Source organism: Polypterus senegalus, chromosome 5 (genome assembly GCF_016835505.1).
Source record: "Polypterus senegalus isolate Bchr_013 chromosome 5, ASM1683550v1, whole genome shotgun sequence".
Classification (NCBI taxonomy): Eukaryota; Metazoa; Chordata; class Cladistia; order Polypteriformes; family Polypteridae; genus Polypterus; species Polypterus senegalus.
Genome location: NC_053158.1, coordinates 122,491,164 through 122,514,752, shown reverse-complemented (window position 1 = coordinate 122,514,752; position 23,589 = coordinate 122,491,164). Strand labels below are relative to the sequence as shown.

General features: G+C 39.7%; 1 protein-coding gene across 1 annotated transcript in view; it reads left to right on the top strand.

Moving 5' to 3' along the window:
- The window catches only part of cntnap2a (contactin associated protein 2a), a 986,203-nt gene that overhangs the window by 496,474 nt on the left and 466,140 nt on the right, over positions 1-23,589 (top strand). The window contains exon 3 of the mRNA XM_039753312.1: positions 11,620-11,767. Within this exon, the coding sequence (XP_039609246.1) occupies positions 11,620-11,767 (148 nt within the window). The remainder of the gene's footprint in view (positions 1-11,619; positions 11,768-23,589) is intronic.

The following is a 23,589-nucleotide window of genomic DNA, read 5'->3' as shown; positions in this document are numbered from 1 at the left end:
TCTTCAGCCAGCTACTACAATTTTTTTTTGTCCACATGAATGATGAAATACAAGTATGTTATCAATAAGTGGAGAAGAAAAGCACTGATGTGAATAATTAACGCTAGAATCGCTGAAGCCTACGAGAAAACTTGTAAACCCGGACCACCTTAAATTCCTTCACACCTCTCCATTAGCGTCTTTTGTTTTGTAAATTTGTCGATCAGTACAAGCAGCCTACCATCCCATCCCCCCAATGCTGCAGCTCAACTCTGGAAAAAAGTTCTCCCAGCTCAAGGCTTTTTATCTGCGTGTGAGGTGCCTGGAATTGTATTAGGAAAATAATATTTCATTATTTGGAACACATGCATTTCATGTGTGTTCCGTGCCTACAATGATCTATGTAAATGTTGGATGACAGGGAATGCTAGTAAAGAAATGTTGAACACATACATAAAACAGAAACTATTTTCATGTTATAGTACTAATGACAAAATTTTGACATGAAGTGTATAATGTGTGAAACCTGAAGAACAAATATCAAAAAAACACTTTCACAAAAGGTGCATGTATAACAAATCAAAAATGCTTTCATTCAAGAATATAATCAAAGAAAAAGAAATTGGGTTAGGGTACAATTCTGATACGATCACTTGGTTGGTGCAGCAGTAAGAACTACTAACTCATACTCAAGAGGTTGCTGGTTTGATTCTGGGTGCTTCCTAGAATTACTGTTTTGATTAGTAAGCTTCTCTTATTGTAGCTATCTATATATATAAAAGTCAATGTGTGCATGTATGTACAGTATGTATGTATGTTCCAGCATCACGTTCAAATGGTTAGAGTGATTTTCATGAAACTTGGTACACGTTTTTCATTAGTCGACTAAAAATACTGTAGGGTGAAATCAATCCTAACCCACCCCCTTCTGGTAGGGGTAATCTTGCGGTCTTGTATGCATGTTATCATCCAGTTGACACTTGGAACGACCACCAGAGGGCGAACTGGAGTTCTTTATGTTTGAGCACCACCGCGCCTCTGTTGCTTTTCAAATTAAATAGAGTTGGGCGGGTTGGCGCATCCCAACTATTTTTGGGACTCATTCTGTCTTTGTGACTCAAACAGCCATTTATATATCTTATATATATAAACGTCTACGTGTGGTAGTGTGTGTGTCTGTCCGGCCCGGAAGTGAGAGGCAGAGTCGGGGTAAGGGCTCCAGCTCCTAGGATACGCAAGTGAGGCCAGCACATCGTGTGACAGAAATGGGGTGCTATCGCTCCCTTGAATCCCTGTCTACGACTCCAGACACCAGGTAAAACTCCAATAATTGACTTTATTAAATCTCCACAGTGCACAAAGCACCCTTTCCTCCACTATACTCATATAAATCACAATTAACAAATACAATAAATCAATCCTCCACTCCCAGACACGTTGCCACTCTTCCACCCAGCTCAGCTCGCCGTCTGGGAGCTCTCACAGTCCTTTTATATTCCCTGACCCGGAAGTGTTCCCAATCCCAGTCCATGTGATCCTGTATCACTTCCGGGTCAGGTAAAAAAGTTCTTTTCTTCACCCCGGAAGCCTGTCGCTCTTCCTTTGACGAACTTCCGGGTTATAGGGCACAAATAAGTCTTCGGTCCTCCCTGCAGCTCCCTCTTGCGCCCCCTGTGGTAACTAGCAGGGTCTTGTATATGAACTACTTAGTCCATGACTCCCTGCTGGTCTTCAGGGCACCTCCATGCTGCAGGGAGGGCTCCATCTGGAGGCCTGGGGGTGTTGGCCGGGATGACAAACCGGCCAATGATCACAACCGGCAAAAGGAAACCTCAGAATAAAGGCAGTCACTTAGCTGCTAATGCACATACGATGCAAGCATGTTGGCAACATGAATCCTTCTACGAGAGAGATGCCCAAAGTAGGTCTGACGATTTCAGTACTTCATAGGATCCCGTGACTTCTCTCATTATGCTAAGTACCATGGTTGTCTTGTGGTACTGATGTATTTATGCAAATCCAACAGAGTGGTTGTGGGCCGAGAACAGGGTAACGGTGCTTTCCTCATTCCATCGACAACTTCCCCTTGGGATTAATAAAGTATCTATCTATCTATCTATCTATCTATCTATCTATCTATCTATCTATCTATTCGAGTTACTCTGTGTCTTACCATGTTTTGGAGTGCACCTTGCCTACGTTTAGCTAGCGATACCTGTTTGTTCAACATACATTATCATCTACAGATTGTTAAGGAGTAACGTTTGACATTTTTGAGAGAGACGTGTGTTTTAGAGGGTAGCTGCTGATTGCCACAGATATCATGGGCATGTTTCCCGTCAGAGCTGAACACGATCTCATACAGTGCCAACATCTATTGATTTTTAAATTTTGTCCTGTTTCATTAGGTCAATGTATGTGTGTGTATATGTATGCACTTTATGTTCCAGCATCACTTCTGAACAGCTGGAGCGATTTTCATGACACTTGGCAGACATGTTTCTCATTGGTCGACTTAAAATACTGTAGGGTGAAATCATCCCTAACCTACACCCTTCTGTGTAAGGTGGGGGGGTGATCTTGTGGTCATGTGTGCATGTCATCATGCAGTTGACACTCTGAATGACCACCAGACAGCGAACTGGAGGTGACTGCCAGCTTTCTTTATATTTGAGCACCACCGCGCCCCTATTGCTTTTAAAATTAAATAGAGTTGGCTGGTTCCGAGTGTCAACTGGATGATAACATACATACAAGACTGCAAGACAAACACATTAGTGAGTCTTCAATGTTTGTTAATCTATTCTTATTTTTAAAGTTATGTTTTTGTTTTTATTGCCATACTGTATATGCCCACAGATAAGTTGGGCCTGGATTTTACTGTATAATTTCTGGTATATTAATAATGTTGGTCGTACAAGTCGAATGATGAAAACTCACACTATTGGTCAAAGAGATTATGATATGCTAACGCCCACCTGAGAGAGTAACCATGGAGCACACTGCCTTTTTTTCTATGTGGGTGAGGCAATGCGCTGTATCAGCATGTACTCCTAATCTCTCTCTCTCTCTCTTTCTCTATTGTGCCTACGTGACCACACAGTAATACCCGAACTATTCCAAAGCAACATTTGCACTGTTTTGTGTTTTTGTATCTCACACCCTCATATAACTTTATCGTAAGAGCATCCCTTATCTACAATGGAGCATTCGATCAGAAGAAAATATGAAGCTGGTTTTAATTTAAACGTCTTTGAAGTGGTGAATCAAATCGGTAACTGCGCTACTGCCACACAATTCAATGCATCTGCGAAATTGATGCGAGATTGGAGTAAGTGTCGCATTTTTCAAAGGGCGTATAAGTTGGGGTCTGATTTTATGATCGATTTTTCGGGTTTCAACAACCGACTCATATTTATTTTTATTTTTAAAGTTGTGTTTTTTTGTAATTATAAAACAATTATAAAAAACATTTTATTTTCCTCCCAGGCAATGGCGAGTATTTCAGCTAGTTATAGAATAAAAACATATATTTGCTTTGACTCTGTAACACCCGGTATAAATTTATGGTGTTTGTAAAGGTTAGCATTTTTTTTTATTTATTTATCTCTCAATCACGTTCACGCTCCTCCGATCGGACACTGCTTTTTTCAAACAAAGATGTGCTATAACAGATTTGAACTTAGATGGGGATGAGGGTTCTACAGAGGAGAAAGAGAACAGAAGCCCTCTCTGCAAGAAATGTCCACTAACACATAAGAACAACACAGCTGCACCTGGTGTAAAGGTAAAAAATGGCACTGTTTGGATGCAGCAACAGGTCGGGCATCATCCTGCCAGTGAATCTGACACATGCATGTCTTTCATTGAAACAGCAGGGCATGCCGAGCTTGCCAAGGTATCGTGCAAATTTCAGTTTGTGATTATGTTTTACGATGCTCTTTATATGAAAAGCATTTATATGTTACTTATATAAAAGCCACATTGAATGTTGTTTACCTATATTTATTTACTTATCTTCTTACAGATTAGGAAGCTTCCTGTGTTTGATGAATATGGCCATGCTCACAAAGTACATGTGCAATACCACTCCTTATTCAGGAAAAGATCCCAGTCATCCCATGAGAGAAAGACTTTCTGGGACTAAGATCATAAAGCTTATGAAACCTTTTCTGGACATAGGCAGAACCACAACAACAGTTGTATAAATTGCGACAGGAGCTTCCACCTTCAGTTAAAGTCATTCATGTACTAAAGTGGCATTGCACACACATTTATTTTTCTTTGGTTATGTTCTTGTTTTGTTATACATATACCTTTCCTGAAAGTGTTTATTTGATATTTGGACTTCAGTCTTGACAAATTATACACTTCATGTCAAAATTTTGTTATTAGTACTATAACATGAAAAAGTTTCTGTTTTAGGTATGTGTTCAACATTTCTTGCTTTGCATTTCCTGTCATCCTACATTTACAGTACATAGATCATTGTAGACATGGAACACACACGAAATGCATGTGTTCCAAATAAAGATGTATTATTTACCCTATACAATTCCAGGCACCTCACACGTAGAACTTTTTGACCGAGTTGAGCTGCAATGGTGGGGAGATGGGATAGCAGGTGGCTTGCTGCTTGTGCTGATCAACACATTTACAAAACAAAAGATACTAATGGAGATGTGCAAAGGAATTTAAGGTGGTCCAGGATTACGAGTTTTTTTGTAGGCTTCAGGAATTCTAGTGTTAAACTGGTGCTGGCTTTTTCTTTTTTATGATGTCATGTAAGGCATAATAAGCCTAGTTAATAGGATGGAAGGACCCAATGAAACATTGGTAAGCCACATAATGAAAAATAAGGTCTGTTGTGTATAGCAGGGGTCACAGAGTGGTGTTTTTCAGTGTCCCAAAATGTATCAGAGTATACACCCTTTATTATTAGGTATGTGTGGCCTTAGAACAGGCATGTCAAACACGCGGCCTGCAACAGAAATCTATGAGGCCCGCATGACAGATCCTAGTTAACACTAAACTTGTTCAAAATGATTACTATCGTTTGTGTTTGAATCATTCTGCATCTTCAGCGTTACTTACTGACTTTTCTTACTTCCATCTTATGACAAAAGCATGTTTTGCCATGGCATTACAGTACCGGAAACGTCATCTGCTAGTATAGTTGCAGCTGCAGCGTCAGCTCCTTGATACCCTAGGAATGACACAAACCCGCACCATCTCTCAACACCTTGACCAAAGTTAATGAGCCGTGATATCGCAACTTAAGTTCTAAGCTGCAGCAGCCTGGCAGGCTACAGTACTGGCTGGGCTGCTGAGACTGGCCATTGGGCAGAACTGACCATCATGAGTAGTAAAAGCTTGCATATTTTCACGTAATGAATTGTATTTCCAGTGCCGCATCTGAGTGGCAGCCTTTCCAGCAGCTCCGTATATGACTTTATCTTTTTACCTTTTCTGTGAATTTCCCCTTGGGATTAATAAAGTATCTATCTATCTATCTATCTATCTATCTATCTATCTATCTATCTATCTATCTATCTATCTATCTATCTATCTATCTATCTATCTATCTAATGGAACAGGTGGATCGGTGTGGCATCCACGGTGATGCGGGCTCTGCATCAGTCTGTCGTGGTGTAAATGGAGCTGAGCTGTAAGGCAAAGCTCTCAATTTACCGGTCGATCTACGTTCCTACACTCACCTATGGTCATGAGCTGTGGGTAGTGACCGAAAGAACGAGATCACGAATACAAGTGGCTGAAATGAGTTTCCTCCGCAGGGTGTCTGGGCTTTCCCTTAAAGAGTGAGAAGCTCAGTCATCCGGGAGGAACTCAGAGTAGAGCCACTGCTCCTCTGCATCAAGAGGAGTCAGATGAGGTGGCTCGGATGCCTCCTGGATGCCTCCCTGGTGAGGTGTTCCGGGCAGGTCTAACCAGGAGGAGGCCCCGGGGAAGAACCAGGACACGCTAGAGAGACTATGTCTCTCGGCTGGTCTGGGAATGCCTCGGGATTCCCCTGAAAGAGCTAGTAGAAGTGGCCGGGGAGAGGGAAGTCTGGGCATCTCTGCTCAAGCTGCTGCCCCCATGACTCGATCTCGGATAAGCAGAAGAGGATGGATGGATGGATGGATATTTTTACGTTTTTTTTCTCTAGTTTTATGTAATTTTGTGCAAGTATTGTAATGAACCATTAGTGCAGACTACAGCTGAAGATCTGGGGCCTCATGTATAACGCAGTGCGTAGAACTCGCACTATAACATGGCGTAAGCACAAAAGCCGAAATGTGCTTAAGTACAGAAAAATCCAGATGCAGGAATCTGTGCGTACTCCAACTTCCACGTTCTTCCGCTACATAAATCCCGACCACCTGAAAACTAACGCCGCACGCATTATGTAACGCCCCAAATCCTCCCAGAATTACGCCTATTTGAATATGCAAATCAATATAAATCACCCTTAAGCGCAGCCTTCTGTGAAAAGACAATGGGAAAAGCACGGGGGGAAACATAAGAATTTCAGCGAATACCAAGTGGAGGCAAAGGAAAAACATACTATTTGTTCAAATAAGCCGTGGTATAATCAACAAAAGGAAGTTGATCGAGTGGCATAGCGTGTTGGAGAAACATGAAAGCTCACATCCACAAAATCGCACAGTGCCGGAAATAAAAAAGAAGTCACATATCAAAGTCGCCGTGGAAAGCCGAGTTGTAAGCCCACTGTCTGAGTGTCATATGAAAGCTTATTAGGGTACAGAGAAAAAAGCCACACGGTGGGGAAAAAGCACGAAATGTCCACTTCAATCTCGACATTTCCACTTTAATCACGTAGTTTATTTTGTCATTAAAGTAGAACATCATAAAATTCATCTTAAAATTGTTTAATTAACCAGTTTCTAAAATCACATTGTAATTAAAGTAGCACGTTAAATGCTTTGTTTTGTATTTGATTTTCTATGTGCTCTATGTTTGTGAATCACTACTTGCTTCTTAAACCAGCTCTCTTCCTCCAACTGGACACAGAGTCCATTACAATCATGATATTACAGCTCTCTGAATAACTAAAATACTGAGATGTATACGTGATGTCATTTTCATGATGATAGGAGTTAAAGCACGTTATTAAACATGTGTTTCACTTCAATTAAATAATTTATTGCAGCAGTACTCAGGGCGGCTCTAAGCTTGTGGTGGCACTGGGCAGAGGAAGAATCGGTGGCTCCTTCGCCGCCAATGTCATGCACGGTGGATGGCCACGTATGTTGCAGACACTAGCCGCCTCGTGCTCATGACACAAGCATTTAACTTTTGCCGAAATTTGTCGCTGCTTTTAGCTGTGTTGTTATTTTATCTTTCTGTTTTATATTCAATATATATTGGCGTAGCCGTCACTGCAGTCAGTGCTTTTCTTTCCCCAAGTAACCGATCGCCATACAATCAGCTCTGTAATAGACGTTAAGCCATCTGTAAGCTTAGCGCCGATTCTTCAAAACGTTTAAAGAACATTGAAATATCTTCGTAGTACATGTTTAATTATTCTATCCTTAAAGACACTCCCAGTGAAGAATATAGATTATTTAAATGAAGTTAAAGTTTTATCTGTATAATTTAACAAACATATTTTGCTGCATTTCACCTTAAAAATGATATCGTCATCATATGTAAATACGCGCTTTATAAAGTGGCTCAGGTTGTGCGATATTATAACTGTAGTGCAAGTTTACAGTGTGGTGATTGTACTTATAAGTACAAACAGTTCTACAAGGAGCACTTGATTGGCTGCATTTAAAGTTCTTGGGATTAAACTGTTTCTGAACCGCGAGGTCCGTACAGGAAAGGCTTTGAAACGTTTTGCCGTAGCAGAGACAGCGTATGCTTAATGCCGTATACCGATAATTCTCTTTCTGATCAGCTGCTGCTGTGATTCACACTCAGATACAGTGATATAAATACTCCAAGTGCTGCAGTGAGAGAAATATGGAAAAAGATGATCCGCTGTGGCAACTCCTAACGGGAGGAGCTGAAAGAAGAAGAAGAAGGAGAAGTGAGAGTAACAACGCTAAAGCAGTTATGGCATTTGGAATACTATGGCTGTTCCTGGACCATTATATTGTTACGAGTTAATTACAATCAGATGCATTACACTAATAAACAATATGCGGTTAGTTTCTGTGTATTTATAAAGCCGCGTCATGAAAATAATGAGTAATCACACAAGAACAGTACCATTGCTTTGACGCTGGGTGCCGCCAGTTTGCAAAACCGAGCGGAGAACTTGCGTACGACAAGGAATGAGGTACCGTGGAAAAGTGCATGGCTTTACGCCAAGTGTAGGTTTTATACATCGCGATTTGAACGTGGAAAAGTTCTTACGCAACATTTCTGTGCGTACGTACCGTTTATACATGAGGCCCCTGAAGTGGAGAAGTTGGTGAGTTGTTTATTAGCAAATTTTTGTGATTTTGAGTTTGTAAAATTAGTGTAGTTCAGGGGGCTTTTTGCATATTGGCTTATTTTACAATATAAACTTTGAAGTAAACTTAGTAAAGTAAAATTAGATTTTTGGAGGATTTGTTTTCCAACTTGAATTACCGAACAATGAATTCAGCGAGCGTTTTCGTGATTTCAGTTCACACGAACAGGATTTTGCTCTGTTTATGTCACCATACTCTTACAACGTTGAAAATGTTCCTGAGAATATCCAAATGGAATCGATTGAACTGCAGTCAGATTCTATTCTGAAGGCAAAATACAACGAAGTTGGTGTGACAGGCTTGTATGCTTACCTGCCACACTCGTATGTGCAGATCCGTAAGTTGGCATCGAGTGTACTTTCTAAGTTCAGAAGCACTTATCTTTGTGAGCAATTGTTTTCATTAATGAAAGTTACCAAAGTCCCACATCGCTCAAGACTTACTGTCGATCACCTTTCATCCCCCATAAAAGTTGCAGCTGCACAAGATTTCAAGCCTGATATTGACGAACTGGTTACTAAAGAGATGATAAGTGTTGGGACAAAAGAAATAGATCTCAGACTGTAAGACTCCTATATAAGGACCTATCTAAGAGGCTAAGACTCTAATTGTACGCTGTTATACAGAGATTGTATGGAAGTAAATTGCTTTTCTTTAAACTTCAATTGTTACATTTTTAAAATTTTCAGTATTGGAAAGAAAGTTACAGTAACTTTGTATAATAGTATAATAGTATTTGTTACAGTGCGGCCCTCTGACCCATGTGTGGCAGTCGAAGCGGCATTCCAATGGTAGTGAGTTTGACATGCCTGCCCTAGAGTATACCATCTAGTTCGAGATATATTACTTGATATCAGACAGGCGCAGGTTTCTTCCCTGCTTTGTGGGAGTAAGGCATTTCTAAAATAGACTGAGGGTGTTGTCTGCATTGGCAACATGATGCTGGTCAGGAGTATCCTTTGGAGGTCATGAAATCTTTAAGTGGGCAGCTATTTGAAATCTCTGAAAGCAATGTGACCACTGGAGCTGCAACAGTGGCAGACAAAAGTTAAGGGGTGGTTCAGATGATGTAATTCCTTCTGACAGGCAAGGTCATATTCTGACACAGGGAAACTGGCAAATAAAGAATGGTAACATTAGGCCGGTACATAGTCATAATCTTGCTGAAGGTCAAAATCCAAATTAGAGAATAATAGTACTGTAGAAATATCCTGAGATATGTTACAAAATTGAAAACAAAAGCAAATGTCAGACATGTAAACACTAAACTGAAGCAAAACAAGAGACAACTAAGGGATCAAAAAACGTCCTGACTCAGCTCTGGCTGGATGCTCAGAAAAACATGTCTGAGGCAAGAGAAGTAAGGATTATTTAGGGCAAAGCATGTCTGAAACGTTTTTGCCATGTCCAGGAAGTCTTGCAAGTCAATGGCTACCCTTAAGTAATGATAATAAATCTTTTATTTATGTACAGGTATATACTAGGGGGCTTACCCCTTGCTCATTTCAGTCGCCAACCCTCGTTACCTGCGCAACACGTCAGCCACTTCATGACTCTGCTATTCGTGTTGTGAAGAGGGGGTTGAACGCACCCCAAGGAGATGCGGTCATTCCTCTGAAACTCCCTCTTAAATGGTGATACAATAGGAAACAAATACAGTTTTTTTACCTCCTCTTTGCTCGATCAGCTGCTTGATTGCTGCAGTTGACTTACTAAATGATCTGCATCTTGCACAGCGCTTCGAACATTTAAAAGCCTGTATAGCAGCTGTCTTTGTCATCTACTTTTTGTCTTTTATTTACAGCTCTGGGTATAGTTAAAACTCTTGGCACAAAGTCTCATCTCGCAGGACATGAGTTCTTGATATTTATTAGTTTATAATTTAAAAATGGAATAAGAATCTAAAAATTTAACAACATTACATTAAAGTTCGATAAATTCTGAAAAGAATGATACTAAACATATATATATATAGGTTTTAAAATAAGCCCGATTTAAAGCATGACTTAAAAAGTCACATAAAATTGTTGCACAAAATCATTGCAGTATTAGGCTTAGGATTTTATATATATAGATCTGCCAAACAATACAAAGAGTAAACAACACATTTTGCCCTTATTGGAGCTCATCAGTATACTAACTTTTGCTTTCCCTTATGTGAATTGAATCTCAGAGATTAGCGCCTGAAGCGAAGCCTCTGACATTGCGCCATGGCAGCTTTTTCACTTATTTGACAGGGTAAAGATTCAGAGTATTACATTCTTAGGTCTGAGTCCCAATCTGATTATTTGGGTGGTTACCTACCAGTTAAAATAAAGGTGGAAAATAAAGTAATATTGCATGTCTCAATTTTAACTCTAATTTCATTTGCTAATAGGAAATAAATATTATTCATTTTCACATGCATGATGTAATATCATATTTAAAAAACATAATGAAAATTACTTAGATTATTACACAGATTTTCTTTTCTGATACACTTGTGATATTACAGCAGATTAACTTTATCAATGTGGAGATAATGCAGGGCTTGAAGTGGGCCAGTGTACACCAGTACAGAGTACCTCCACTTCTTCATTTTTGGCAGTTGCATATCCGTCAGTGTTTGGTGCATATTGTTTCTGATGTTTTCAGTCATACAAATCTACATCACATACTGTATATCCAAGCCCATTCCCAACTCTGCTCTTTAATTGACTGGTATGATAGTTTTGTGCTCGAAACTCCAAGGGGAACCCCACCCCCCTCTACTTTCTGATCGACTATCATTGTATCACGGCATTTGAAGCTCCCTCTTTGCCTTCTTCAACTGAATAAAAAAATCTAAAACATAGAGCACTGACACTTATATATACCCACTTCAGGAACTGAGATAAGAATGGCAGATGATGGCTTTCATGATAATTTTAATTTGTACAGCTCTAACTTAGAAGCATTATATTTAAACAGTGTAAGTAATGCATTGCTAAAAGATCAAGTGATAAATATTTTTTAAGATGTTTATAACAAATGAAGATTGTGAATAAGTAAAATGTAACAGCGTTCTTTTTTCATATTTAGCATATGTGGTGTTACTAGTATCTAAAAGGTTTGAATGTCATGTTGCTGCTTGGTAATGTTCTGAATATAACAGATCATATTTTAAATTTTCTAGGCTTTTGTAGGCAACACCAATACTGAAAGCGTGGTTCGCTATGACTTGCAACATTCAGTGGTTGCTCGTTACCTTCGCTTTGTACCTCTGGACTGGAATGGAGAAGGACAGATTGGACTCCGGATTGAAGTATATGGTTGTCCTTATTGTAAGTATTCAAAATTAATTATTTTGTTTCATTATAATGAAATGTAATCATGTATTGTAAATCAAACTGGAAAATCCTACTTCTGGAGATACTTAGTGACTGACTGCTCATTTTGAATTGTGACTAAAATGATTAAAGCAGCATGCCATCTAATTAGTCTTTATAGACTTTTTTTTTATAATTATCATTATTAGATACAAAAACTTTAGACATTGTTTATTGTCCCAAGAGGTAAACTTGGTTTTTTAGCAGGTTTTAAGGAGCAACCACAACATATCATTAAAATACATCAACAAAGAACTCAACTCTCATACATAAACTTTGTACTGATATATGGAAAATAAGAAACGCATACAGTACAGGTAGTTAATTAAATATGGAAAAGACAGTTCTTCATAATAACTAACTGGTCTGGCACTTAGATTTAATTACAGAGTGTCATCTAATTTTTGTAAATTCAACAGAATATAACTGCAGTCTATAATAGTTATCATGTCACTTATGACATGCTCATTGTACATTATGTTATAGACATATCTGTTGCCAGATGTTTGTTGCATGTACTGATAAAATGCATTGCATTTTTAATTCCAACAGTTGACATATGCATCCAGCAATATAACCCAATAAAACACATTTTAAACAAAAATATTATAGGAAAATAAAAAAGAATGATAGAGGAAGTGCTAATTCTTTTGGAGCCTATTGAGTGTCAGGCAGAGGGAAGCAGTTTATTACATGACCATAAAGGGTTTCAAATTGTGGTTTTGTGAGGCCAGCCTGCCCTCTTTACCTATTTATGAAATTTATTATTTATTTACATTATTTTTTCCTTTCTTGATATCCTGTTCTCATTTTGCTAAATTAATAAAGACACATCACAAAATGTTTAATGCACTCAAATGAGATTATTAATCCATCTACCATTCCTAATTTTTTCTATTTGAACTCTCTTTATTAAGTTATAGTGTCAGTTTGCCTATTGCCACAGCTATACAGCATTTGATATAGGTTTCTCAACAGCAGTGTGAATGTTTGTAGTATGCTGAAATAAAAAATGCAGTACATTGTGTTACTATATGAATTTCAAAATAATTCCCAATAAATAGAGCATATCTAGGGGACAGAAAGAAATCAGCTCATATGATATGTATAATAAGTTTGCTTCTCTTAAAATTAAACATAGTGAATAATGTATTTCCAAAGTGGATCATAGATGTGCTGTACTGCTGACCAATAGGCAGTTTAGAATAGTTTTAGGATCAACATAAATTGTCAAAATAACAGGCATTAGATTAAAAACCAGTAAGTCAAACTAAACCACATAACAAAGCCAAATTACTAAATTTGAATTGCTTTCTTAGATGCAGAAAAAAAGCCTATTTTTTACTGTGTCATTCATTTCAATATTAAAATTTCTCTTAAAATTCAAAGGTGCTGCTCTATGGAAACCATAAATAACATAGCATATACAACATATATAACATTCTCAAGCTCATTTAATTCGGTTCAATGTTGTTAAGGCCAGAGTCTTTCCCAGTAGTAATGAATGCAAAGAAGAAACCAACCCAAGACTGTGCTCTAGTCTGTCTACAAACTAAATGATGGAAACATTCAAATAAATCCTACATTAGAATTGCCAATTGACCTAACAGTCATATATGTAGAATGTGGGAAGAAAAACTAGATTATCTGGAGCAAACCCCTCACAGATACAGAGAAAGGGAACTTAAAAGTTACATGGACACTGCACAGGTGTATGATACAAACTCAGGATCCTATATCTATGAGGCAGTAGCACCAACCACTGTACCTCCTTAATGGGAAAAAACAACAACATAAAACCAAAAAAAGGTTTGAAATTTAGCTCCATGTTGAAAATTATAAAGAATTGTACAATTGAAATTACTAACAGGATATTGAAATTCACATTTTTTTGTTTTCCTTACAGTGAACAGCAGAGCAAGAACAATAACAAGTTTAACACAAAGTTAGTTTTGTTTTGTACTTCTGTTCAGTTGGCTCATTTGCTCAGTTTGTGTCTGATTGCCCTTTAATAGCAGCACAATGGTAATTACTGTCTTTCCCTCTCTCAATTAACAACATGCTGCTACACATTCCTCTCAAATTAAAGTGACAGAGCACAGGAAAAAAGTACAACTTCATGTAAATATTTATTGAAAAATTGTAATAGTTAAGCTACATTAGATTGAAAGGATTGTCTTTGCCTGTAAATGTTTTTCATGAAAAAGCCCTAAAATCAATCCCTCTGTGCAAGTATTGAAGATCAAAGGTAAACATTAGTCCAGTCATATCTGAAGCACAATTGTATCTTTAATTCATTAGCAGATATACCATTTGGATGGTGCTTTGCCATATGGAAGAAAAAATTTAAGCTGCCATTTTTCAGTTTCAGCAGTACCTTGCACTGTTCCATACACCAAATGTATGCAGTTACTTGTATTTTATATCACCTACTTCAATCTAATGTACAAGTGACCACTGGCTTAAATCTCTGTGGGAGACCACCTTCCGGCTTATTTTATTTTTAGATGTGATCTTCATAAAGGTGATGCCCTGGGACCTGTTGGGGTCTTAATCTGGTCTTTCTCTAGCTTCCTCAGTTACATAAATAATACAGAAGAGCTGATACTTGTTAATCGTTATGTGCCCAATGTTTTCTTACTGATCTTTAATTAAATATATTAAAAACATGTAACATTCCATACAATCAATTCAAAACTTAACAAAACTAAATTCAAATCAACCCCACCCATGAGAAAGAGGGGAAGGCCAACAGCCAGAGTAAAACAATTGAGAGTAGTAAAGAGAGAAAGGAGTCTTTTCCCCCATTATAAATGTTTATAGGTCCTGCCAGGTTTTAAAAAAGTTTTGAACAGATCCTCTTAGTGAGAATTAGATTTTTTCCAATGTCAAATAGTACATAACATCAGTTACCCACTGACTGAGAGGTGGGTTAGAATTCTCTCAGTTGAGCAAGATAAGTCTACCTGCTAATAATGAAGTAAAGGCAATTACAGTTTGTTTGTCCTTCTCCACTTTAAGCCCATCTGGGAGTACAGTGATCCCTCGCTATATCTCGCTTCGACTTTCGCGGCTTCACTTTATCGCGGATTTTAAATGTAAGCATGTCTAAATATATATCACAGATTTTTCGCTGGTTTGCGGATTTCTGCGGACAATGGGTCTTTTAATTTATGGTACACGCTTCCTCAGTTTGTTTGCCCAGTTGATTTCATACAAGGGATGCTATTGTCGGATGGCTGATAAGCTACCCAATCAGAGCACGTATTACATATTAAATAAAACTCCTCAATGATATACGATATGCTTCCTGCACGGTGTTTCGCACATTTCAAAGCTCTAACAGCCTGTATTGATTTTTGATTGTTTGCTTTTCTCTGCGCCTGATGAAGGGGGTGTGAGTGGAGGGGGTGTGAGCAGAGGGGCTGTTTGCACAGAGGCTGTTTGCTTAGAAGATACGGACGCTCCTCTAAAAAATGCTGAAAAGACTACCTTCACATTGATCCCTTCATTGCGGCGGCTTTATCGCCGTGCTTCATTTACTTAAAAGCCCAACAGCCCTATTGATTTTTGTTTACTTTTCTCTCTCTGTGATATTCTCTGCTCCTGATGGCACTCCTTTGAATAGGAAGATATGTTTGCATTCTTTTAATTATGAGAAAGAACTGTCATCTCTGTCTTGTCATGGAGCACAGGTTAAACTTTTGACAGGTATTTCAAAGCTCTTTGACTAAAGTCATAAACAGGGTGTGGAAATTCATTTATCTGTCTGGAGCGGATTAACCGTGATGTTTGCTGTATAGATAGATAGATAGATAGAAAGCGAGGGAAATTCTAATAATGCTCAGTGCCAACAAGACGTAAAGATAAGGTAATAGTTAAGAAGATCAGTACATAAACAGAATAACTAAATAAACAGTTTTCAACAAAATATCAAATAACTATAACTATAACTAATAGTTTGTATTATAACTATATAACTCCTTTTATGCAAAGCAACAAACAAAATAACAAAAACTAAGATATATAATAAATAAAGATTATCCTAAGTGGTGTATGTGATGATGGGAAGGATCTGTACAGAATGAGGAAGAATTATACAGTCTGATTGCCACAAACAAGGGTTTGCTGTATAACTGTGCAGTGAATATTTATAAACAGTGTTGGAGAGTTTCGAAGGGCTTAAGATATATAAAAATAACCATACAAACATATGGTTTCTACTTCGTGGATTTTCACCTATTGAGGAGGGATTACTGTACACCAAACACAGCTGTTAATGGGTTAGGAGGAATTGTGACACCTAGGCTGTCTGAGAGTCACTTAAAAATTTTTGTCCAGAAAGATGTTAATTTGGTACACACCCAAAACATGTGGCCCAGTGAAGCTGGAGCTCAATTGCAATGTTCACAGGTTGGATCTTGCCCTGGAAATATTTTGGACAATTTTAAGTGAGATAGGTGTACTCGATAAAAGATTTTGAGTTGAATAATTTAATATTTTGCATATATGGAGCTAGAGTGAATTCTGTGCATAGCTACCTTCTACTACATTTCTAAAACGTTGAGTAACAGATCCTTTTCCCACTGTACTCAGGGATTTTTTTAAAAGAGATGGACTTTAAAATGTTTTTATATATTATGCAAATGTTGTCTTGAGTCCCCAAAACTGATCAATATCTCTTCTGGAAAAGAAATAGGTGGGAGGTGAGGAAAACTGGGCAGATTTCATTTGGCAAAGTTTCTGATTTGGAGATAGTGAAATAATTGTGTTGATGGGATACTAAATTTGATGTGTAATTGCTTATAGGATGCAAAGACATTATTTGTAAACAAATCTCTGAATGATGTGTTTCGAAGTTCGAGAGGGTAGAAAAAGGTGGTTATCATGTAGAGGAGTCACAGATAGAATATTCTCTAGCATAAAGTGCTTCCTACATTGGTCCCTCATTCTGAGTGAATGAAAGATATTTGGGTTGTTAATAAATTGACAATACCTTGTATTTACTGGTGTACAAAACAAGAATATAAAGAAGTACTGCAGGATTTCATTTCTATTGCAGACCAAGCTAGTGTGTGTTCATCTATTTGTGTCAATGTCCAGTTTTTATAGCTTATATGTTTGCTGCCCAGTAATAAAATTGATAATTAGGTTGAGCCCCACCACCTTCTGATTTAGGTCATTGTAAGTCCACCTTTTGAATACATGGGTTTTTCGAATTCCAATTAAATGAGGTTATGGTTGAATCTAATTTCTTAAAAAAAGATTTATTAATGTATATGGGGATGTTTTGAAATAGGGATGGTATTTCTCCCTGCTAAAGTAAGATAGAGGGTAGACAATCTATCCATGTCTTGTTTAATTTTGTCCATGCAAACAACAAAATTTTGTTGAAAAAGACCTTTATATTTACTTTTGATGCTGACCCCTAGGTATTTAGACTGATCTTCAAATTCATTTTGAGTCCAGATATATTTTGAAATGCTGCTAGTACATTTAGGGCTGTAGGCACAGAATTTTGTGGGTCTGATATATATACAGTACCATATCATTTGTATATAGTGATATTTTCTGTTCAAGTACTTCTCTGAAAATCCCATTTATCACTGATGCATTTTGAAAGTGAACAGCCAGTGGCTCAATGGTGATTGCAAATAGTAGTGCTGACAAGAGGCATCCTTATCTAGTACTGCATTCTAGTTTGAATTGTTAATACAAACTGAAGCATTTGGACTGGTATACCATCCCCACAGCCAGTGGTTGGGAGACTATGACTGGCCCGCCAGTGAGATCGATGGGTGCAAAGAGTCCAGCAACGGAGGGCCTCAGGCAGGCTGGCTCAGGCCGGTGATTCAGACCCCATAGTTTCTCTCACCCTTCAGATGAAGAGGGGGTCTGTGCCAGGGGTCCCTACCTCTCCATGAGGGCAAGACCAGTCAGCCCCGATCGGTGGGTAATCCTCCCACTCCGAAAGTGGTCCTATACCGCGGTGGCCTTGGGCCATGGAGAAGGGGTCAACTGAACCCTTTCTGCCTGCACGGGCTGGGGCTTCCAGAGACACAATTTCTCTGGCACCTGGAGCAGTGTGCAGATCCAACTCCTTCCATGCGGGGTGCCTGGGCGCTGCCTTTCCTAGCAACAGGCCTGGGGCCCCATGCATAATGCCATGCGTAGAACTCACACTATAACATGACGTAAGCACAAATGCTGAAATGTGCTTACGCACAGAAAACTCCAGATGCAGGAATCTGTGCCTTCGCCAACTTCCGTGTTCTTCCACTAAATAAATCCCGGTCAGCATGAAAAATAACGCTTGTGTACGCACCTGCTGTCCCGCCCCTATTCCTTCCAGAATTACGCCTCTTTGAATATGCAAATCAATATAAATAGCCCTTAAGCGCAGCATTCTGTGAAAAGACAATGACAAAAGCAAGAGGGAAAATGGAAGAATTTCAGCGATTACCAAGTGGAGGCAAGGAAAAATGTACTATTTGTTGGTTTAAACAGTGGTATAAACAAGAAAAGGAAGCTGATTGAGTGACACGGTGTGTCGGAGAAACTCGAAATAAAAAAGAAGTCAGATATCAAAGTCATCGTGAAAAGGCGAGTCGTAGCCCACTGTCTGAGTGTCATATGAAAGCTTATTAGGGTACAGAGAAAAAAAAAGGCACACAGTGGGGAAAAAGCACGAAATGTCAACTTCAATCTCGAAATTTCCACTTTAATCACGTAGTTTATTTTTGTCATTAAAGTAGAACATCATAAACTTCATCTTAAAATCGTTTAATTAACCAGTTTCTCAAATCACATCATAAGTGAAGTAGCATGTTAAATGCTTTGTTTTGTATGTGTTCTTCTATGTGCTCTATGTGTGTGAATCACTCTTAAACTGGCTTTTTCTACCTCCAACAAGACACAGAATCCATTACATTCATGATATCACAGCTCTCTGAATAACTAAAATACTGAGATGTATACATGGTATCATTTTCATGATGATGGGAGTTAAAGCACGTTATTAAACATGGGAACCTCGGTGGCCCAGTAATTGTGTGCAACCTTCGATGAAATAATTTATTGCAGCAGTACTCAAGGGCAGCTCTAGGCTCGTGGCGGCCCTGGGCAGAGGAAGAATCGGTGGCTGCTTCGCCTGTCAATGTCAATATGGTATCTTATGCACAGTGGATGGCCACGTCCGTTGCAGACACTGCATAGCCATCTCATGCTCATGACACAAGCATTTAACTTTTGCCAAAATTTGCCGCTGCTTTTTTAGCTGTGTCGTTATTTTCTTCTGTATTATATTCAATATATATTGGTTTGGCGGCCCTGTGCAGGTGCACAGTTTGCACATGCCTAAGGCCGCCCCTGCAGTACTGTCTTTTTCAAACATACTAACCTCCAATTCCTGTCCTTCCTTTTCTTTCACCAAGTAGCCGATCGCCACACAATCAGCTCTGTAATGGACGTTAAGCCATCTGTAAGCTTATAATGCCGATTCTTCAAAACTTTTAAGGAACATTGAAATATCTTTGTAGTACATGTTTAATTATTCTATCCTTCATGCCAGTCCCAGTGAAGCATAAAGTGCGAGGCAGGAACAATCATGAGCGGAGTGCCAGATCCTTGCTAGCATAGCAACACCATGTCCTTTAATTATTAACAATATAGATTATTTAAATGAAGCTAAAGTTTTATCTGTATAATATAATAAACATATTTTGCTGCATTTCATCTTAAAAATGATATCGTCATCATATATAAATACACTCTTTATAAACTGGCTCAGGTTGTGCAATATTACAACTGTACTGCAAGTTTACAGTGAGGTAACTGTACTAAGTACTAACAGTTCTACAAGGAGCAGTTGATGGACTGGTTGAGTGCATTTAGAGTTCTTGGGATGAAACTGTTTCTGAACTGTGATCAGATGCATTAAACTAATAAACAATATGCGATTAATTTCAGTGTATTTATAAAGCCGCGTCTGGAAAAGAAAGGATAACCACACAGGAACAGCAGCACTGCTTTGATGTTGGGTGCCGCCGGTCTGCAAAACCGAGCAGAGAACTTGTATACGACAAGGTATGAGGTACCATGGAAATGTGCGTGGCTTTATGCCAAGATTAGGTTTTATACATCGCGATTTGAACGTGGAAAAGTTCTTACACAACATTTCTGTGCGTATGCACCATTTATACATGAGGCCCCTAGTCTTTGAACCTCCCACCTAGGAGGTCCAATCACGATGAATGATGGCAGCCTTGAGGGCACCCAGCCAAATTCACATTGGCCCAACCTTGTCCATTGGAGGTGCCTTCCGACACCCTACAGGTCTACCTGGTTAATCCTGCTTGTAACATATTCTTGTCTCAGAGATTAAGCCTTGCATGTCTAAGTGCAAACATAGGTGACAATGAAACTGCGAATAGCTCATTACATCAGTTATAGTCCCTTTGATCACTCTACATTATTTGGATAACAGTGATAATTCTAGAGCTAATAGATACAACTGTGCGCTGGGGAGGATGCGTGCATTTATCTCACCAAAAACCCACCTGGGTCCCCACGCCCGGCCAGCTTTGGTGACTCTAGATAACCTTGGGCCGATAGTGTGCTCCCCGTGGCGGCAACATCTCATTTGAATGTCTGCCCTATCAACTGTCAATGGTACTTTCTGCATTCAAGGAAAGCAGCAGGCACACAAATTACCCACTCCCAGCTCAGGGAGGTAGTGACGAAAAATAACAATTCTAGTTTGTTCAGGCCCTGTAATTGGAATGAGCATGCTTTAAATCCTTGCACGAGGATCCATTGGAGGGCAAGTCTAGTGCCAGCAGCTGTGGTAATTCCAGCTCCAGTAGCATATGTTAAAGCTGATGCAGTTAAAAAGCTCGTAGTTGGATCTTGGGATCGAGCTGGAGGTCTGCCTTGAGGCAAGCTACTGCATGTCCCAGCCCCTGCCTCTCAGTGCCTGCTAGAAGCTTTTGACTGAGTGTCCTGTTACTTTGAAAATATTAGAGTGTTCTAGGCAGGCTCCCCACCCAAATATCACAGCTAGGAATAATGGAATAGAACTCTAGTTCTATTTTGTGGGTTTCCTGAACTGGGGCCGTACTTTAGAGGAAATGCCAGGGGCAGAGGTGAAATTCCTGGACTGGCGTAAGACGAGCGAGAGTGAAAGCATTTGCGAAGAATGTTATCATTAATCAAGAACAAAAGTTCGGATTATAAACAATTCCAACTGCCGATCTGCCGGCATTCTTCCCAGAGACCTGCCGGGCACCCAACCGGGAAACAGGGAAGTCTTTGGGTTTCTGGGGGGAGTATGGTTACAAAGCTGAAACTTAAAGGAATTGACAGAAGGGTACCACCAGGAGTGGAGCCTGTGGCTTAATTTGACTCAACACGGGAAACCTCACCCAGCTCAGACATGGAGAGGATTGACAGACTGATAGCTCTTTCTCAATTCTGAGTGGGTGGTGGTTCATGGTCCTTCTTAGTTGGTGGAGCTATTTGTGTGGTTAATTCTGATGACGAACGATGTTCCCTCCTGCTAAATAGTTATGCAACCCCAGATCGATCTGCGCCCATATTCTTAGAGGGATAGGCAGCTTTCAGCCAAGTGAGATTGAGCCCTTAAATATCTGGGGCTGTACTCGTGCTACACTGAATGAATCAACGTGTGTCTACCCGGGGCCAAGAAGCGTGGGTAAACCGTTTAACCCCATTTGTGATGGGGACCAAGGCTTGCAATTGTTCCCCATGAATGAGGAATTCCCAGTAAGTGTGGGTCATAAGTTTGCACTGATTAAGTTCCTACCCTTTGTACATACATGGATGTCTGAACCCGCTAAGGAGTGTGTAAAAACTCACCTGCCGAATCAACCAGCCCTGAAAATGGATGTGTCGGGCCCATACCCAGCCATCGGCGGCACAGGTGACCACAAGGGCTAAGATGCGATGAGTAGGAGGGCCACTGCGGTGTGCACCAAAGCCTAGGGCAAGGTCCGCTGTGTGTGCAGATCTTGATGGTAGTAGCAAATATTCAAACAAGAACTTTGAAGACCGCAGTGGAGCCAGGTTCCATGTGAACGGCAGGTGAGAATGGGTTAGTTGGTCCTAAGGAATGGCCGAGCACCTTACCAAATCATGTGGTGATGCCCTTGGGCCCATCAAAAGGTAGTCGGGTTCAGATCCCCAAATCTGGAGTGGCAGAGATGAATGCACTGGGTTGTGATGCAGTGAAGAAACCAACAGGAGCCCCGGGGAGAATTCTCTTTCCTCGCTGAAGGGCAGGGCCGCCCTGGAATGAGTTAATCCCAATGGAAAACATTACCTTTCCGGCGGCGTCTGGAGAGCCCTCGCCGGCCCTTGAAAATCTGGGGGAGAGGGTGTAAATCACACGCTAGGCTGAGTCCTTACCATGGATTGCCCTAACTGTGTTGCTCTTTGGCCTGCCTCCGACGCCCTACCCCTCTCCCCATTGGGAGGGGGTGCTGAGAGCCATTGTGTGGCCTTGGGCTGGGGGCTGGGGACTGGTCCTGGGGGCAATCACAAGGCCTTGGCTGACACCTAGCAGTTGGCTTAGAACTGGTGTGGACCAGGGGAATACAACTGTTTAATTTAAACAAAGCATTCAGAGGTGGTGTTGACCCAATGTGATTTCTGCCCAGTGCTTTGAATGTTAAACTGAAGAAATTCCCTTCCCCTTCCCTTTCCCCACACATGCCACCTACATGCCCAGAAGATGGCACTGGGACTTTGCACATGTGACTGGCCTGGCGGGTACATGACCAGTTGTCATTTGCCTCTGGCCCGGTGCTGTGAAGACCCTGAACTCTGATTTAAAGGTGGTGGTAGAACTTAATAGTCACAAAGGCAAAGGGTCATGTAACTTAAAATAGGCAGGAATGGTATGAGGCCCAGTGGAGTAGCAGAGGTCAAGTCCCCTCAGGAGCAGAGGGTCATGCAGGCTCAGAGGCAGAAGGTCATGTGGGATGCAAGGCAGATGTTAACCTACTTTTGCCTACCTGTCCCAGCTACGTGACCCTCTTCCTCTGTGTTCACATTACCCTCTGTAGGGTGGGCAAAAGTAGGTTTACAGTTGTTCGTATGGAAAAAGACAGGCAGGTTATGAGTATTCAAGCAAACTCACAACGGTAAACCTATGTTTGTGCACCCCTGTATAAGTATATACAGTATATATAACTTTTTTTTTTTAATACACACTTTTAAGATTTTTTTTTTCTGTAAAAACAATATTTTGAATCTTTCGAGTCCCACCGTGCTGAATCTTTTTAATGAGGTCAGTGAGACATGTGTTTATTGACTTTGTACCATAATTCAGGATAGCTTTCTCTGTTTGGAATTTAATGAACAGACAAAACGATCTACATCATCAGCAGTTAATAATTGTTTTGCAAAGTAACAAATAAATGCATGTGAGGTAAACTCTGTTTTTGAAATTCTCTTGACTTAAACTTCAAAGCCTTACAATGTTTACATACTTCTGACATATCATCTGTGTCCATATATTCGATCTCTATTCGCCTTCTCGTTATTTCTTCAAGTAATATTTTCTCTTTCTTTGCGCTAATGTGATGTTTACTTTCTTTTTTGTTTGACACTGTCATTTTTTTCTTCTTTCATATTCTGTATCTTGCTCTGTATGTGTTCTGCACCTAAGTTTTTTTCAGTCTTTTGAATTCCAGTCTTCATTATTTCTAACCTGCTCTGCATGTGTTTGGCCCCCTTGTTTTTTAACTTTTTTACTT